The 20,163-nt window shown below is 41.7% G+C and overlaps 1 protein-coding gene across 2 annotated transcripts in view; it reads left to right on the top strand.

Annotated features, from left to right (window-relative positions):
* Positions 1-20,163, top strand: part of CGNL1 (cingulin like 1) — a 181,899-nt gene that overhangs the window by 75,070 nt on the left and 86,666 nt on the right. For both annotated transcript variants that reach the window (XM_023228630.2, XM_023228631.3), the window contains 4 exons: positions 8,568-8,669; positions 9,211-9,359; positions 10,748-10,883; positions 19,155-19,367. In XM_023228630.2, coding sequence (XP_023084398.1) covers positions 8,568-8,669; positions 9,211-9,359; positions 10,748-10,883; positions 19,155-19,367 — 600 coding nt within the window. The remainder of the gene's footprint in view (positions 1-8,567; positions 8,670-9,210; positions 9,360-10,747; positions 10,884-19,154; positions 19,368-20,163) is intronic.

The following is a 20,163-nucleotide window of genomic DNA, read 5'->3' as shown; positions in this document are numbered from 1 at the left end:
GAGTGAGATGACCCCAGTACCTCAGTTGAAAATGCAGAAATCACCGGTCTTCTGTGTCGCTCGCGCTGGGAGATGGAGACTGAAGCTGTTCCTATTCGGCCATCTTGCTGCGCCCTTCGATTCTTGTTTTTTTGTATACCTGCATACAGGCTATGCACAGAGTGTGGGTTGCAATCTCACTGGCTGTTATAAAGCAGTATAAAGGGTCTTGAACACAGGGGCTTAGGGTATAACTTAGCAAACAGATGAGTCTTCAACAAATATCCTTTTTATATTATTTTAGTGGGGTATAACTTATATAAAGTAAATTACCCAAATAGTTTCTGTACGGTACATTGAATTTTTTTTTTTTTTGAGACAGAGTCTGGCTCTGTCGTCTAGGCTGGAGTGCTGTGGTGCGATCTTGGCTCACTGTAAGCTCCGCCTCCTGGGTTCACGCCATTCTCCTGCCTCATCCTCCCGAGTAGCTGGGACTACAGGCGCCCGCCACCATGCCCGGCTAATTTTTTGTATTTTTAGTAGAGACAGAGTTTCACCGTGTTCGCCAGGATGGTCTCGATCTCCTGACCTTGTGATCCGCCCGTCTTGGCCTCCCAGAGTGCTAGGATTACAGACTTGAGCCACCGCGCCCGGCCAGTACATTGAATTTTTAACATAGCTTTGCATCCATGCAATTGTCATCCCGATCAAGGTGCAGAACACTCCCATCACCCAGGTTTCCTGGGTTTCTTCCTCATCAATTACACCCCATCCTTCTGGAGGTAATCGTATCCTGACTTCTATCACCTAGAGTCGTTTTGCCTCTCTTGACAATTATATAAAGAAAATTTCACAATATGTATTCTTGTGTGTCTAGCTGCATTTCCTCAACATTATTATATCATCAAGATTCATTAATGTTGCATATACTGGTAACTTTTCTGGTATCGAAATGTAGTTTTCCATTGTTTCTGTATAACGCAGTGTGTATTCTTGGTGTACATTTCTGGTTTGGGGCTACTAGGAATAAAGCTACTATGAACGTTATTGTACTTTTTTGTGGAGGGGAGTAAACACATTCACTCATTTCTCTTGAGAGTATAACTAGAGGTAAAATTACTGAGTGGTAAGTTAGGCATGTGCCTAACTCGTAAAGTATACCTGTTTGTTCTTAGAGTGAGTGCGGCCTTTGGCCTTGATGTTGAGATTGTCCTTGTGGGCCACAGACTAGAGGTGACCAGCCTGAACTGGGGAAGTCAGGGTATAGCCCTTCGAGGGACAATGACACTAATGCTGCCTCAAGAAATCATAGAATTATTTGTGAGAAGAAGGGAAGCTGGGGTGTTCTAGGTTAAGTGAATAGCACAGACAAATATAAAGAAGCATGGGTTTGCCATGTTAAAGAGGGAGTGTAGTGTAGTGGGAACACAGAGCCAGGATGGGCGGAGGTAGAGCCTGGTAGCAAGGACCTTGGAAGTTATGTGAGAAGTTTCCATTTCAGGCTGTGAAGGGAGTGGGTTGCCATTGTTGGATTTTAAACAGACGTGAATACCATTGTGTTTGTGAAAGTTTATTCCTTTTGCAGCTTTTGGAGAGAGGTAAGATTAGAGGAAGAGAGACCACATAAAAAGCTAATGCCTGTCTAGGTGTGGTCCCTCACGCCTGTAACCCCAGCACTTTGGGAGACCGTGGAGGGAGGGTTTCTTGAGGCCAAGAGTTTGAGACCAGCCTGGGCAATGTAGTGAGACCCTGCCTCTAGAAAAATTAAAAAATTAGCCAGGCATGGTGGCACATGCCTGTAGCCCCAGCTACTCAGGAAGTTGAGGCAGAAGTCACTTGAGACCAGGAGGTGGAGGCTGCCGTGAGCTATGATTGTGCCACTGTACTCCAGCCTGGGTGACAGAATGAGACATTGTCTCTTAAAAACAACAACAAAAGAAGCTGCCAAATCAAGAGATGATGAGAAAATGAACCAAGGCTCTTAGACTTCAGGTTCCTATTACAGCTCCATGACTGTTTAATTGCCACATTTTCCTACTCCTCTTCCCTCCCTCTTACGTTCGGAATCTGATTATTTGCTGGCAAAGGTTTTGGAGTTTTATCTTTGTGGTGTCAGTTAAGTGATTAGGAGAGAATGTGAAAACCCTCTTCCTTAGGGACGGAGACCGTATTGGAAAACAGCAAAGCAGGTAGAGATTTTGTATGGGAAAGAACAATGTATAATTTCCCTCATTGGGTTGGATTTAGAGTTCTAAAATGGATTCTTCTCATTTTGCCTAAGAAAATTGGAAGTTGTGTGTTTGTGTTTCTAATTCTCTTCACAGGGGTAGGTGGGGAAGTACCTCATTCCAAATTTATCACACACAACTTGCACCTGGATTCAGGGACGTGTCAGCCAAGATGCTGCCATTTCTAGCTTTGATTCCTGCTTTTATTTCTTCCCCTCAGCTATTTGTAGTTTTCTAACCACTTTACTGTAGGATTTTAGCCAAATCCTTTTGAGAGAATCATTGTGTTACTTTCAAGGAAGAAGAAAAAAATGAAGATCCATTAATATTCATACTCAGATCAGAGAGATAATATTTCCTAATAGACTCTCTTCAATCAGGTCCCTCTTCGTTATGGAAATGTAACATCTAAAAGGAGAAAGCCAATTTAGCTAACATACACTTATTTATTACTTGCATACAGTCTATGCAGAGAGGGACGGAATCTCACTGGCGGTGATTGAGCAATAATCTCTAGTGTAATGCAGATTTCTGTAACAAATATATGTATAAAGTGTCTTGGAACACAGAGGCAGGGGCTTTGGGTATAACTTAGCAAACAGATGAGTCTTCAACAAATACGTGTTTTTATATTGTTTTATTGGGGTATAACTTATATAAAGTAAATTACACAAATTATATCTATACAGTTCATTGAATTTTTAACATAGGTTTGCTTCCATGCAAATACCATCTAGATCAAGATACAGAACACTGCCATCACCCAGGTTTCCTGGGTTTCCGGTGTTCCTTCCCCATTAATTGTACCCCCTCCTTCTAGGGGTAATCATATCTTGACTTCTATCACCTAGAGTAGTTTTGGTTTCCTGGGTTTCCTGTGTTCCTTCCCCAAAAATTGTACTCCTTCCTTCTGGGAGTAATCATATCCTGACTTCTATCATCTAGAGTAGTTTTGCCTTTCTTGAATTTTACATAAATAAAATTTTACAGTATGTATTATAATAAGTATTCTTGTGTGTCCCCCTTCATTTCTTCAACATTATATCAGCAAGATTCATTAATGTTGCATGTACTGGTAGCTATTCTGTATTGAAATGTAGTTTTCTGTTGTTATCACTCAACATAGTGTATTCTCTTAGTGGTCATTTCTGGTATTTGGCTGTTAGGTATAATGCCATACTGAACATTGGTGTCTTTTTTTTTTTTTTCTTGGTAAACATACTCATTTCTCTTGGGAATATATCTAAGAGTATAATTTCTGGGTTGTAAATTGGGCGTTGGTTTAACTCTTAAATGTTGCCAAATGATTTTACAAAGTGATTGAAACAGTTTACACTTCCGGTAGCACTGCATGCCAGTTCCAGTGGATATATCCTCTGTAACACCTAGACTCTCTTCCATTGCTTTGGTCTACTAGTCTCTCCTTGCACTACTACTATACAGTTTAATTTTTGCAACTTTAATAAGCCTTGAGGTCTGGTAGCTTTATTCTTCTCCAAGATTATCTTAGCTACTCTGGGTCTTTTGCCTTGCCATATAAACTTTTATCAGCTTGTCAGTTTCCACCAAGAAAAGCCTGTAGGAATTTTGATTGGGATTATACCAAATGCATAGATAAATTTGGTGGAACTGACGTCTTAATGTTATTGGTATTCTTATTTGTGAACTTGAACTTTCTCCCCACTTATTTATGTGTGCAGCATCTCCCAGAAATGTTCAGTCATTTTTGTTGGAGAGGTCCAGCACGTCTTTCATTTAGATGTAGTCCCTTTCCAGTGCTGTTCATTCCTTTCTGTACTTCCATGTTTCCATCTAGGAGTGGTTTCCTTCAGCCTGGAGAACTTTTTTTTTTTATATCCTGTAGTACTTTTTGGGAGCATTGTTTGAGAATAGCTGTCATTCACTCTCAGTTTTGAGGAACTCTAGTGTGGCAAGTATTGTTTTGTTTCATGAGTTTAAAGACATTATTTGTCTTTTGACCCCAGTTGGCTCCATTGGAAAGCCAGCCATCATTCTTAGTGTTATTCTCTTGAAAGTGATGTGTCTTTTCCAGCTGGGTGCTTTTAATATTTTATCTTTTTTGTCACCTGTTAGATTTTCACTATGACGTGCCTAAGAGTGATTTTTCTTTTATTTATTTTTCTTGGGATTCACTGAGCTCTTGACTTGACAGGTGCATCAGATTTGAAAATTTCTTGGCTATTATTTATTTGAATATTGCTTCTTTCACATTCTGTCTCTCCCAGCTCTTCTCAGTCTCCAATTAAATGTATTTTAGAGGCCGGGCGTGGTGGCTCAAGCCTGTAATCCCAGCACTTTGGGAGGCCGAGGCGGGCGGATCACGAGGTCAGGAGATCGAGACCATCCTGGCTAACACGGTGAAACCCTGTCTCTACTAAAAAATACAAAAAATTAGCCGGGCGAGGTGTCAGGCGCCTGTAGTCCCAGCTACTCGGGAGGCTGAGGCAGCAGAATGGCGTAAACCTGGGAGGCGGAGCTTGCAGTGAGCCGAGATCCCGCCACCGCACTCCAGCCTGGGCGACAGAGTGAGACTCCGCCTCAAAAAAAAAAAAAAAAAAAAAGTATTTTAGAAATTTTGATGGTGTTCCTCTTACCCCTTGTGCTCTATTCTCTCTCTTTTCATGTCTGTGTGTCTATGTATGTTTGGGGCATCAGGCATCAGATATTATGGGTGTTTTCTATTGACCTTTCAAATTCATTAGTCTTGTTTTCTGGCTATGTCAATCTTACTTTAAGACTTTTTCTTTAAAGATGTCTTTAAAAGAATCTTTTTCTTCATCCTTCTTTTAAAGGATGGTTCTTTTAAGAACTTTTCTTTGGCCAGGTGCGGTGGTTCATGCCTGTAATCCTGACACTTTGGGAAACTGAGGTGGGAGGATTGTTTGAGGCCAGGAGTTTGAGACTAGCTTGGGCAACACAGTGAGATCCCATCTCTACAAAAACTATAAAAATTGCCAGGCATGGTGGCTCGTGCTTATAGTCATAACTGCTCAGGAGGCTCAGGTAGGAGGATCATTTGAGCCTAGAAGTTTGAGGTTACAGTGAGCTGTGATCCAGTGAGTTCTTAAATTTCAGATATTGTGTATTGCTGTTTTAGAATGTCTACTTGGTTATATTTTTATAGAATCTATCTCTGGAACTTCATTTAGAAAAATCCCTTTTTTGGGCCAGACGCAGTGGTTCATGCCTGTAATCCCAGCACTTTGGGAGGGCAAGCTAGATGGATCACCTGAGATCAGGAGTTGGAGACCAGCCTGGCCAACATGGTGAAACCTTGTCTCTACTAAAAATACAAAATTAGCCAGGTGTGATGGTGCACACCTGTAACCCCAGCTATTTAGGAGGCTGAGGCAGGAGAATTATTTGAACCCAGGAGATAGAGGTTGCAGTGAACCAAGATTGGGACAATGCACTCCAGCCTGAATGACAGAGCAAGACTCTATCTGAAAAGAAAAAAACAAAAAACACCCTTTGTCCATAATTGTTTCTATTTTAAAAATGTTACAGTTAATTTGAAGTCCTTATCTGTTAACTTTAATATCTGGGCCATCTCTGTGTCTGTTGTCTATTTTATTTAGTTGTTGGTTGGTTCTTCCTACTTCTTTGCATGTCCAATGATTTTTTTTTTCAATTGTATGCTAGACCGAGTAGGTGACGAATAGTTATAGATGTTCTAGAATGTGTTATCTCCCCCTGAAGAATGTTAAGTTTTGTTTTGACAGACAGTTAAATTACTTTCAGATTATCTTGATTCTATATGGTTGGTTGTTCTAGGCGTTATTGGGGAGTGTCTATTTAAGTTTTTGCCCTTACTACTAAGACATGACCCATGTTCCTTTCTTGGATTTCAAATGAATGCCAGAATGTCCACCAAAGTTTCTCTATTTTGGTTGATTCGGAACCCTAGTGTCTCCCTAGCATTGAGCAACCTGTGAAGTTTCTGTTGGGTTCTTTGCCTCCTGACAGCTCTTCTCTGCAGTCCTCTTGAACTCTTGCTCTGCTCATATACAGCTTAGGAATCATCCAAGAATCCAGGGAGTATTTATTGTAGGTTCTTGGAACTTCTTCTGTGGAGCTGTCTCCTCTCTCATACCCTGATGTTGAAATCCCTGTTGCTTACCATCTCTAAACTCTAGTCTCTGTTTCCTTCATCAGTGAGTTGCCACTCTGGACACTTTTCTCATTTAAATTAACAAACTTTATTTTTCAGGATAGTTTTAGGTTCACATTCCCATTTACTGTCCTGTCCCCACATATGCCCTCCGCCACTGTTAGCATCCTGCAGCATGGGGTGCACCTCTCACAATCATACAACCTACACTGGCACATCATTGTCACCCAAAGATGCCCGTAGTTTACATTAATGTTCACACTTAGTGTTGTACATTCTACTGGCTTCTGACAAATGAACAATGACATGTATCTATCATTTAGTATCATACAGAAGAGTTTTACTGCCCTAAAAATCCTGTGTGTTCTGCCTGTTTGTTCCTTTCTCTCCCCTAAACTCTGGCAACCCGTAATCTTTTTATTGTTTCCATGGTTTTATTTTTTCTGGAGTGTTCTATCGTTGGAATCACACAGTATATCACGCTTTCAGTTTGGCTCATTTCCCTTAGTAATGTGCATTTTTTCCCATGCCTTTTGATGAACTGAGAGTTCATTTCATTTTAGGATTGAGTATTAATATTCTATTGTCTGATATACCACAATTTATTCATTCACCTGTTAAGGGCATCTTGATTGCTTCCAAGTTTTGTCAGTTATGAATAAAGCTGCTATAAACATTCACGTACAGATTTTTGTGTGGACATGAGATTTCAACTAATTTGGGTGAACACCCAGAGGGCAGCTGCTGGGTTGTATGGTAAGAGCATGTTTAGTTGTATAGGAAACAACCAAACCATTTTCTAAATTATCTGCATTATGTTGTATTCCCACAAGCAAAGAATAAGAGTTTCTGTTATTCCACATCCTTGCCACCATTTGGTGTTGCCAGTGTTTTGAATTTTGGCCGTTCTAATTTATATATAGGGGTATCTTGTTGGTTTGTCTGATTGTTTTTTGAGATGGAGTCTCACCCTGTCACCAGTCAGGAGTGCAGTGGCATGATCTTGGCTCACTGCAACCTCCAGTTCCTGGGTTCAAGCGATTCTTCTGCCTCAGCCTCCTGAGTAGCTGGGATTACAGGTGTGTGGGCCACCACGCCCGGCTAATTTTTGTATTTTTAGTAGAGACAGGGTTTCACCACGTTGGCCGGGCTGGTCTCGAGCTCCTGACCTCAGGTGACCATCTGCCTCAGCCTCCCAGGGTGCTGGGATCACTGCGTGGACCACCCCACCCGGCCTCACTGTTGTTTTAATTTGCCATTTCCTAATGGCATTGTCTGTGCTTATAAAATGTTACCGTGTTGTGGTTTGGAAATGGAGTCATGGAGAACCCAGGGTGAATATGGGGCTACCTCCTGTCTTTTCCTTTGTAAGGATCATAACTCTGTGTTGCTTGCTTTTCAGTGACTGCCAACAATTGTTTTTATATATTTTTGTCTAGCTTTCGGAGTTTTTGCTGGGAGGGTAAATCTGATATTTGCTACTCTATCATGGCAAAATCAGAATTCTAACGATCATTTACTAAGATTTGATTAAATTTATGAGATGCATTGGGTTCTGTAGATACAGAGGTGCATAAAACCTGGTCCCTGTCCCACAAAAGTTCATAATCTCCTGATGTAGTCATTCTCAAACCACTCTTAAGAAACACTAAAACTAAATCGTGTTCTGCCGTTAAAATAGAAAAAAATGAATGTCTTTCCCCAATTTACTTACAAAAAGATTTCGTTGCTGATTTTTTGCTAACCATTGATTTCCATGCTCTGGAATATAGAATGTATTATGGAAATTATACAGAGTGTATACAGAATGTATTATGGAGATAATACATTATAGAATGTATTATGTATTTTTAAGTTTTATTATCCTGAATTGAATGTATTACTGTTTTATAATATTCTACAGAATACGTTACGGACTTCTAACAAATATGCCACCTATGCGAGTTTTAGTCGTATTGGACTAGTGTTGAGGTGCCTGATGAAATGATGCCTGTGATTGGTAAATGCTGTAGAGTAAAGTTCACTGGAATCCCAAGGGGACCAGCAACGTTAACTCTGCCCATCAAGTCAGGGAAGGTTCCCTGTGGGGGTTGATGTTTGAACTGGGTCTTAAAATGTTTAGTGTTATGCCTCATCTGTTACTGCACTAATTATATTTGGAAGGGGAAGATAATTAAAATAAAGCACCCTGAACATTTAAATTAGTATATCTTTGCAATTAATTATAGGCTTCTAATTCCACATCTGAAGTCAAAGATCTATTGGAACAGAAAAGCAAGTTGACCACAGAAGTGGCTGAACTTCAGAGACAGCTTCAACTGGAAGTCAAGGTATCTGGTTTTTCCTTTATGTTACTTTTTCCATTTCTGTCTAGGTTGATGAAGAATATTTTACATGCATTGGGATGCCCAGAGTGAAAGCCAATTTTTTTCCCCCCAAAAGTAACATTCCTCTAATCACTGAGTAAATTCCTGTGTATTTGGCTGCTGTTGTCCAAATAATTTCTTTTTTTTTAATGTAACCAAAGCCTGTAGAGACTGTTTGCTTAGACAGAGTAAAAGAAACCCTGTTGGATTTAGGCAGGCCAATGGGAAACTAAATGTATATAAAACATCTGAACTAAATCATAGAAATAGCAGAATGAGGTTTGGCTGTGTTTATGTTTTCTTTTACAAGTATTACAGTTCATTAAATATAAATATTTGATGTTCTTTCTAGTTAAGAACTCCCATGCCTTAATTATATAGTTTGATTAAGTTGTTTAATAATGTAAGTGCAAAGACAGGGAGTCTGCTTGTTGAGAGGTAGGCTTCTGTGGGGTTATGTTAATGTACAGTGGAGGTACTTTAAAATCATACTGATTCCTGTTAGAATCAACAGAACATCAAAGAAGAGAGAGAGAGGATGAGAGCAAACCTAGAAGAGCTCCGAAGCCAACACAACAAAAAGGTGGAGGAGAACTCTACGTTGCAGCAACGACTGGAAGAAAGTGAAGGGGAGCTCCGGAAGAATCTGGAGGAGTAAGTTCTGGGCTGAGAGCCTGTTGCCCTTCCCAGGTTCTCTATGACATGTGGCTAGAACCTTTCTGTCCGTTTAATACTACCCAGCCTTCCAAATATTTATAAAGGCAGCTGACTTTTCCTTTTCTTCCTCTTACCCTGGTAAAATTGTGAAGCTGGCGACGCATGTAGACTGATAAACAAAAAGGTTAGTAATTCTTAACATTCTTTGTGCACCTTGAAGTATGCCTTACAGAGTTTCAGCCCTTAAAGTGGACCTCCTAGCAGCTAAGTGGGAAGCAGGGCGCACTAAGTGCTGATATTGAAAGACAGAGTTCAAGGAGCCTGGGCCCAGCTTCTAAAAAGCATGCGTCACGTGGCCTCCGTGAGCTCTCAGCCTGTGCATTTTATCCTGGATGGTGCTGGTGTTTGCGATGGCTGCTTATGCCTCCTCTGAGTCTCCAGAGAAGGAAAGCCACTGCCATTGTGTTGTATTAAAATCTGTAGCAAAGGGATCGAAAACCAAGGTCTGAGAATCCACAGTGCTATGACGTCCCGTGGACACGACAGAAGCCCTAAGTGGAAAGTCAAGTGGGAATGAAATCTAGGGGGAAGTTCAAGAAAAAGAAGACGTTATCTAATAAAAGCATTGGATTGTCCTTGCAGTTTTAATGGTGGTGTTTTGCGTTTAAAGCAATCATAGAGGCTAACTGCAGAAAAGAGTTTAGTAAGAAAAAAATCAGAAAATATAGGGTATAGTAAAGCTTTACAACATACAGAGGTGTCGTAGTTGTGAGTTTGGTTCAGAGCAGAATTTTGTGAACTTTTTTTTCATCAGGTGGTGATTATTTTAGGATTTGTGGGTCATATAGTCTGTTGTACACACTCAGCTCTGCCATTGTATCGTGAGATGAAATGGCTACTCATAAATGAATGAATATGACCATGTTCCAGTAAAACTTTACAATAACAGGCAGTGGGCTGAACTGGCCCACAGACCGTAATTTGCCAACTCTCCTGGTCTAGAACACTGGGATAGTAGACAGTGGAAGGGTGGGGTGGCTTTAGTGGGAATTTTTTTTTTTTTTTTTTTTTCATTTCTTTATCTTCTACATTCAAATTCTAGTACCCTACCATCTCCTTCTGGGGAGAAAATGTCTCCGTATAACCATACCCACTTCATTGGTTTGAGTTCTCATTTATCCTCTTGTTGGGCAATGAGACCATAGCCTAAGTTCTTCTCAGGCACCTTTTCAGGTTGGTGATCCCTTGCTCAGTGCAGACCAGAGAATGGGGAGGCTCCTTGGGTCTTTAGAGACTTGTGTAAAGCTCTGAAGATAAGAAGTCAGACTGGATGGTAATAAGCAGAGCCCAGGAGATCCTGTCTAATGGACTTCCTTCCTTGCCAGGCTATTCCAGGTGAAGATGGAACGGGAGCAGCATCAGACTGAAATCAGGGATCTCCAGGACCAGCTCTCAGAAATGCATGATGAACTGGACAGTGCAAAGCGATCAGAGGACAGGGAGAAGGGAGCTCTGATTGAGGTAAGTGGGGCTGTGGGGTCAGGTGATAAGACAGACCCCACCTGCCTGGAAAGATGGAGTGGCTGGGGTTTGTGCACTACCAGCCACTGTCTGATGTGCACACCTGCTCCACCTGTGCTCTTATGATCTGTGAGTCAGTGGATGCGTTTGACTCTCTCCTTTCCACTTGGCATTTGCTAATTATTATGGGTTTTTATTGTATATTCTCTCTTCTCTAAATTAGATTATTATCTTGTTGAGGTATTAGATACACATGTATGAAATTATTAGAAAGCAAGAATGTTGGTTTGGAATATCTACATTTTTGGGGGAGGGAATAAGTATAATTGAGGGTCAGAAAAAGATAGGACTTTTCTCTCTGTACACATTTAGGTGTTTGATGTTTGTGGTAACATTATCATCACCTGTATTCTAGCATAGTTTTGGAACCTACTTCTTTATAAGCGTGGTTTGTAGGAATAGCCTAACAAAGAGATGATATACAATTTAGAGCAAAGCCAAAAAAAAAAAAAGTCAAAACATAAAGGTTCTTTGTTAATATTTAATTTTCTACTTCCTCCCTCTTTGGGCTTAGGTGTTTTCTCTGTCCCTTCCTTGGGGCTAGAAGTTTCTGATTCTGAAGTCCCTGGAACACTCTTTAAGTCTCAGTTGTCGACTGTTCTCTCACTCCTTTCCTCCTCCAGTGTTAAAATAATTCCCCAGGAGAAATTTTAGGTCCTACTTTTTAGAACTTAGCCTTTCTTCACCCGATGACTTGACAGGAGCTCAGAGATGAGTGACTGTGGCCACCCAGCCCAGGAGTTCTCATGAATCCATTTTTCACACCGGCAGAGGAGGGTGATTGCCTCTTCTCCGCACATGACCATCTCTGTGTCCCTATTCAGACCTTTTCTCCTGAAAAGCCCTCAGCATTGTTCCTTACCAACTGGGATTCCTCTTTTTATCAAATGATTCCTTAAAAACCACCACATTCTTGGTATTATACTGCTTCTCATGGTGCTGTTTACTCTCAGGGCTCAGAGTTACAAAGACAAGAAGATATATGTATTTATCACTGAAATAATATTAAAACAACATAAAAGGAAAGTTTAAAAATGGGACGTACACATACTTTCCTAATACCTAAGCAGCCATTTTTATTTCTATAATTTCTGTTTGCCTCCCTGTCTATTAATAGGTTTCATCTACCCATCTATATATAATATAGGGACAATCATAATGTCCCTACAGTTTTGATACCTGCTTTTAAAACTTAAGATGTCAAAAATGTTCCTTCTTCTTATTCTTTATATTCTTTGTATTTCATTTTTAGGAAGATAAACCACAATATATTTAACCATTCTCCTACATTTGTTTCCCTTTTTCGTAATTATGAAACAAAGGTCGTGGGGAACAGTTTTTACATTTATCCTTTTACTACTTTAAAAATTGTTTCTAAGGATACGTTTCCAGAAATGATGTCACTGAACAATTTATGACTTTCAGTAAAAGTATAGCTTCGTGAACAAATTTAAATAGAAGATAAAACATTGTCATATTCTGTGATTCCTTGTGTGGACATTTTATTGGTTCTAAAAGGGAAAGATGTTATGTTAGCTCTTGGGAAGTCTCTGAAGTTGCTGATTTTCCCCAATAACTGACATTTGTCGCTGTGCGTTGCCGCCTGATATCCCCTGTCCTTTTAGTTTCTCTGTTTCAGCTCATTGACCTTGCACATTTTTTGTATCTTTCTTCTACTAGCCAGCTAATTCAAGAGCAGTCACCTTTGCTTCTTTCCCCATTTCATGTCTAGCACAGTGCCGAGCAACAGAGCAAATGAATAAATAATTTTCATATTTAAATTACTTTACAAATGTCACCATTTTTTAAAAAAGCGAATAATTCTGAAATGAACTGCATACTTCTTTTCCTCTTTAAACATACCATACTGCATATCTATTAACCGAACATCATTAGTTTATTGCTTTATTTATATTGATAATAGGATAACGATATGAGACTATTTTGGTGATGTGTTCAGGCAGAGGCTGATAATGCGAGATACAGCAATGGGCAATAGCACATGTTTTCTTTTTTTTTTTTTTTTTTGAGACGGAGTCTCGCTTTGTCACCCAGGCTGGAGTGCTGTGGCCGGATCTCAGCTCACTGCAAGCTCTGCCTCCTGGGTTCACGCCATTCTCCTGCCTCAGCCACCCAGGTAGCTGGGACTACAGGCGCCGCCACCTCGCCCGGCTAGTTTTTTGTAGTTTTTAGTAGAGACAGGGTTTCACCGTGTTAGCCAGGATGGTCTCGATCTCCTGACCTTGTGATCCACCCGTCTCGGCCTCCCAAAGTGCTGGGATTACAGGCTTGAGCCACCGCGCCCGGCCAGCACATGTTTTCTTAAACCTGTTCCTGATGTTGCTGGCTTACAGGTTGTTTGTCTCTTTCCCATAACAGGAACTGTATCATTTACTGCTGCCTTTCTGCAAGATGAGTTAGGGTGTAATTAGCTTCCCTATGTCAAAGTGGGTTTCTCTTGCTCCAGAAAATCACCCTCTGTTTTTATCAGTTTCCTTTGACTTGTCAGCAACACTTAAACTATGATCTGTGGTTTCTGTATCACTAGTAAAATAGACCCTGTCTCCTTGTCACTTTTAATTTATTCTTCATATCTGAATAAAAAGTGGCCTGGGGGAATTTGATAACAGAGTATAGTTGTGGCCAAGTTCCCCATGGCATTTAGCTTGGAACAAACTCTTAACACAATGAGCATTAAACACTTATGCTTTTGAATGTTAACTCTTAACACAATGAGCATTAAACACTTCTGCTTTTGAATGTTGGAAAAAGGTTGAAGGCCCAAGTTTTGCAAGTCCTGCATAATGGACCAGATTTTGTGTGAAATATCTTTTAATATGTCACATTTTGTTAAATAACACCGGACCCCTGTATGCAATCAGTAAAGTAACATTAAGAAAGAATAGGCTGCTATGTCTATGGAGTAGCCATTCTTTTGTTTCTTTACTTCTCTAATAAACTGACTTTCACTTAAAAAAATAAAAAGAATAAAGCAGTTAAAAAAAAAAAAAAGGAAGGGAGATATAGTAGAAAATACTTTGTTTTCTTAGAGTAAGCCATAAAATTGACCAACAATGGGTTGACTTTGTTATTCTCAGTTAAATAGATGATTCTGAAATTTTTTTTTTCAGCTCAAGTTACAAGAATGATTATAGAATAGGTTTCCACCACTTCTTTGTCATGAATGCATTACCTTCCATTCTGAAGGTGACAGGTCAACGTGAGACAGCTTGCTAAGTGCCACGATGGTGAGATTTTCTAATTATCAAATGTCTGCTTTGATGGGAGCCTGCAGTGCTGAGAGATGGGCCTCACTCCAGCACAGTCCTGTGGTGTTTTATTCCTGGCATTTGCCAGGAATAAATGCAGGTACCTCAGTCTCATTAAAATAGTCTGGTTATAAAATTGTGTTGGTCTGCAGAGAGATTGTGCTCAGAAATTATGTCTCTAAAACTTCTTTTGTAATGATATTTTTGAACATTCTACGCATTTTTATAAAAAAGGCAGCCAAAAATATCGTAATTCTCACCAGCCGTGTGATGCTTCCTTGGCCATCCTTCTGGAACAAAAAAATGACAGAATTCTCTGTCAGCTACCGTTGCTATAAGACCTTTTATTTACGCTTTCAGTGAGCATGGGCCAGAGATAGGGACCCTGTGGAACTTCTGGGAAGCACTTATGCAAAAGAGGGTCTAGATTGGTGTCTTCCTCATTTTGATGTGTCATGCTCGTGCCCAGGTGGTGTGTGAAGTAAAGCTTTTTGTGAGTAAATACCTTGCCATTCTGGACATCCTGGTGCCTGCTTCTCAGTGCGCATGGTGTTGGGGTGGTCACTTGCTGCTGCTGCTGCTGCTGCTGCAGAACAGCTGGTCTCATAGTGTGTTCCTTTTTCTCTTAGATCTCAATCTACCCGCTTCTTCAGGCTCTGGTCGTGTTTCTTTGCTTTAGTTTAAGAAGGTGGACCTCCTTAAAGGGCCTTCCAGCCAAACACAGTGCTCTGTTTTGGTGGCATCTGTACGAGGCTGTTTTCACGCTGCTGATGAAGACATACATACCTGAGACTGGGCACCTTACAAAAGAAAGAGGTTTAACGGACTCACAGTTCCCTGTGGCCAGGGAGGCCTCATAATCATGGCAGAAGGTGAAAGGCACATCTCACATGGTAGCAAACAAGAGAAGCAAGAGCCAAATGAAAGGGGTTTCCCCTGATAAAACCATCAGATCTCCTGAGATTTACTCACTGCCATGAGAACAGTATGGGGGAAGCCACCCCATGATTCCGTTATCTCCCACTGGGCCCCTCCCTCAACATGAGGGAATTACAGGAGCTACAGTTCAGGATGAGATTTGGGTGGGGACACAGCCAAACCATAACAGCATCTAATGGATGAACTCCATTGTGACTGTTTGCTTCTCAGCCTTCTTCAGTGTGTGGTTTTGTGGTCAGGTCTGTAGTGACCATAGTGAAGGGAAAGCGCATTAGGACCCATCTAGGTCTTATTCTTGACTCTGCTGCTTGTAAGGCCGTGTAATCTTAGGCATGTTAGAGTCTCAGAGCTTCGTCCGTTTATGAAGAATAGTAATCTTCATCTCCTTGAATATCCATCTCTCTGGATTGTTAGAAATGCTCAGCACAGTTCTTATGATACATAACAACCAAACACAGTCAACTTTCCTAGCTCTCGCCACTCCCAGACAGCCAGTTTTCCCTTGTTTTCTTTAATTGGAGTCCACAGAGAGGCAAGTTGACCTCTAATGGATGTATACTTACATTTTGAAGTTTATGTATTTTTCTCTGCCTTCTTTGATTGATATAATTAAGCCCCGAGGTGATGGAGTGAAGTTTTTGAAACCTCATGTACCTTTTGGTTTCTACTCTGGAAAACGTCAAGTGCTACTAAGTGATATGGCGAGGTGTAATCTGATTGGATTTGTGCTGCACAGTCCACTTAAACGACAGCCCCAGCCATAGATAACAGCATGTCGGTGCAGAATGGACCATAAAAACTTCAGTCTTGACATGCATTGGCGGCAGCACACAAAGGCAACACAAAACACAGAGATATGCTGGAAAAGATAAGTGTGGGGAGAGGAACTGTCTTATCGTCCAAACAATTGAGAAACGTGTGAGAGTAAAAGCAGGAAACAGGGGTCAGAATCACAGGGCCTGCACTAAAGATGCTGGCAGGAGGTTCCCGGAAGCCCTGGGGCGTAGCCGGAAGCAACAGTAATTCAGGAGAGACTCTGATCTTCCTTAAGAAGGGGCTGGGCAGCGGCAGCAGGGCGTCCTCTTTGATAAATATCAGGACAGGGTATATTTTCATAAGATCTCTATGTTTGGTGCTTTGAAAGAGCCAGAGCTGGCCTTATTACTTGCATGGGTCTCTTGACATTTCATCTGAGCTTGTCAATGCCTGCTAGTTAGATTCTTGATGGGCAAAATCTTAGTCTGTGCAATGCAGCCCTATTCTGGGATTGTAGAGGTTCCTCTGGTTCAATGGAGGTGCATGTCCTAGAGAAAAAGAAAGAGATCTCATTGTCAGTTATCCCTAAATCAATAAAATGTTTCTTCCCTCGTCAGGGACACACTTCTTGAATGGGAAGTAGCTTATCATTTCTGAAGCCTTGGGTCCCCAGGTGGCAGCCATGCCTCTGATTCCCCAGGGGCTCCAAGAGAACAGGTCCTGCCTGTTCTTATGCAGAAGCCACAGGTGAAATAACTGACGAGTTTAGAATTCTGACATCTCCAGACACCTGTACTGCACTTGTTTATTTATATCTGAACAGATAAGTGCTCCCAATATTAATCTAAGCATCAAAACTATAATAAATCAGATCTGTATCCGTCTTTCAAGAAGGATAAGTAGGGAAGCCAAATGCAGTTTAGAAAAATGATTAAAATATATAGAATGTAAAATAAGAAGTATTAAGTACTGTTAGAAGAACAGCTAAAGTGAGATGGGTATTCAAGAGGGATATTCAAGGAAGACCTCTTGGAGGAGGTCAAACTGTATCTGGGTCTTCAAAGATTTTCTGAAAGGCAGGGAGAGATGGGCCTGAGAAGGGAAAAGGGCACTCCAGATGGACGATGCTGCATGGATTGCCTTAGAGGCTGTAGGCGAGAGCCTGGATCCAGAGAGCAGCTGAGTGGCTATCGTAAACCACCTGCACAGAGGTGAGGAGGGCTTTACCCAGGGAGGTGATGGAAAGGATAGAAGATGTTGCAGAACTAACTTTTTGGTTATGAGAGACCAGGACGAGAGAAAAGTCAAAGTTGCTGCCAAGTTTCTGAGCTTGAGTGCTGAGGGGGCAGGTGGTGCTTTTCACAAGAGCAAAGAGCAAAGGAAGAAGGAAGGAAGGAGCATGATGAATTCTCTTGAGACTGTAATCCTACTGAATCTGAGGTATCACAGGACACCCAGATGGGTGCATCTAGCAGGTCTTTGAATGTGTTAGTGCAGGTTTGAACTCTGAGAAGGGTAAGAGGCTAAAGTTTAGGAGTCATTTACATAGAATTAATAGTTGGAAAAACAAAAATGAGCTTGCTAAAAGAGAGTAAAGAATGCAAAGTTGCATTCTTGGAGATCATCATAGATTTTGGGAAGAGGGAGAGAAAAGCCAGAAAAGACTATCACAGAAGAAGCAGCCTGTGGGAAGAAAACAGGAGTCTGTGTTATCTTGGCATTCCAAGAAAGAAGGGCGTCTTAGAGAGACAGGAAGGGAGGATGAAAGAGGGTTAAAGAAAATTGACGACTGGGAAAAGGCCATCAGATATGATTAAAGGTCACAGTTACCTCAGAGGGGACTGTCTTGGTAGAGTAGGGACAAAAATCATACAGCAAGAGATTAAGGAGTGAACGGGCAGTCATGAAGTAGAGGCAGTGAACAGAAATTATGCTTTCAGACATTTTGGTGGTGAAGTTTGGCAGGTAACCAAGATTCAAGAATATGGATAGGAACAAAATGGCAGAAAGAAAAGACAACTGTATTAGTCCGTTCTCACTCTGCTATAAAGACACTGCCTGAGACTGGGTAATTTATAAACAACGGAGGTTTAATTGACTCACAGTTCCGCATGGCTGGGGAGGCCTCAGGAAACTTACAATCATGGCAGAAGGAGAAGTAGGCACCTTCTACACAAGGCAGCAGGAGAGAGAGTAAGCGAAGGGGGAAAAGCCCCTTATAAAACCATCATATCTCGTGAGAACTCACTATCACAAGAACAATGTGGGGAAAACTACCCCATGATCCGATCATCTCCCACAGTGTCCCTCCCTTGACACGTGGGGATTATGGGAATTATAACTCGAGATGAGATTTGGGTGAGGACACTGAGCCAAACCATGTCAATAACTGATGGAGTGAAGACTGGGAGCAGGCTGGCAGGGGACAGTGCATTCTCTTTGGAGGGACTGGGTGGAAGAAGGCCTGGAGTGTAGAGGGGTTGAGGTGGAGAGGGAGCCAATGTGCCCACATCTCTCTGGCTGAGGGAAGGGCAGAAGTGTCTGTGAGGGCGAGTCCTGAGCTGGAAAACTGAGAAGTTCTGGAACAAAGATGCTGGAGGAAAAGGAACGCCGAGCCTTTGGCAGGACACACTAGGCTCAGGTAATGTGATTTGTAGTGGAGCCTGTTGCCCCAGCTTTGTGACCTTCCTCATTAATACTTGGCAGTTAAGAAGGGGAAAATGTGAATATTGTGCTCTGCTCAGGTGGGCAAATGAGATAGAAGAAAAACGGGCAAAGTCGTCCTGAGTACAAGGAATGTGGATGAAGGGTTTGACCACACTCAGGGTCCTAGGGGATATGAAGCAAGGTAGGCAAGTTGGCGTGTCCCCCGTGAAGCAACAGCACACACAGGGCAAGAGCAAGGGCAACAGCAAGGGCAACAGATCACTACACAGAAGTGAAACGAGATGGAAAATACAGACGTGTTTACCAAAGCAGTGAAATTTACATTAGTTTCCCCTTTCTCCCTCAAATTCAATCGAATCTCCAAGAAGCAAAGACAGAGGAATCCAAGGGAATCATGGCCTCTGAGAAGTGCAGGGGGAGAGGAAAAAATGGTTTAAACAGGTTTGTGGGATGAGAAGGAGAGAGTGGCAGGGCAAGGTGAGATGGCCGTGCATATGGGGACTGAACTGGAGGGGAGATACAGGGCCTCTCAACAAGATGTTTCATCGTCACCTCCTCCCTTCATGTTTCTTCTCTCTAGGAGCTCTTACAGGCAAAACAGGATCTTCAAGATCTGCTGATTGCCAAAGAGGAGCAAGAAGACCTCTTGAGAAAGCGAGAGCGTGAACTCACTGCCCTGAAGGGAGCCCTGAAAGAAGAGGTTTCCAGCCATGATCAGGAGATGGACAAGCTGAAGGAGCAATATGATGCTGAGCTGCAGGCCCTGAGGGAGAGTGTGGAAGAAGCAACCAAGGTGAGGGATGGGGCAGGAGAATCTGGCTTGGGAACAGATTCCCAAGACCCTCTCTCCCACACCACTGCAAATTCCCTTCCTTCCTTTTAATTAAAGAGTGAATCTCAGTTCATCAGATCATGGACACAGAGCTTATTAACAAAGAATAAGCTCAATGGTCCTGCTATTGACCTTTTAAAGTCTATAAACTGAAACGTTGGTAGGGACATTGGTTAAATCCTGTTGCAGATGGGGAGATGAAGAGGCTGCAGATGAACACTTGAGGTTCTGCAGCCCATTGCAGAGTGGAGGGCTGTACTCTCCCAGGCGTTCCCAACGGTCAGAGGCCGAGGGCATTGTGTGACCATGTTAATGGGCAGAAGTGTAGACAGGACCCAAATTCCTGGAATCCTTCACCCCCTGCCCTAGGCTGTTCCTTTTGATTTTGTGTAGCCTTTTGTTAGACAGTTCAGGTTCCTTTCTCAGCAGTTACAAGAGGGTTAATTGGCTGAATTGCCCAAACCCTTCCAAGATAATTTTTCTCTTAATTGAATTCTTGGCTCCTACAAATAGATTCAAAATTATGCTGAAGTCTTTTGGGGCAGACGTCATACTGACTGTTGAAGAAGAGAAAAACAGTATTTTGAAGGGGAAAATGGTTTGAAATGTCATGCCATCTTTAGGGAAAGAGGGGAATTACAGAGTATACAATTTTCAGAGACTCTGCAATATATAGGTTAAAAACGATGAAGAAAGAGCTCTTGATATTGTTTATTCTGTGGTGATTACAGTGACAGCTCAGAGCTAGTAGGCCTTC

The sequence above is a fragment of the Piliocolobus tephrosceles genome, chromosome 6 (genome assembly GCF_002776525.5).
Source record: "Piliocolobus tephrosceles isolate RC106 chromosome 6, ASM277652v3, whole genome shotgun sequence".
Lineage (NCBI taxonomy): Eukaryota > Metazoa > Chordata > Mammalia > Primates > Cercopithecidae > Piliocolobus > Piliocolobus tephrosceles.
Note: the sequence above shows the minus strand (reverse complement) of the source record. Positions and strands in the feature narration are given on the sequence as shown.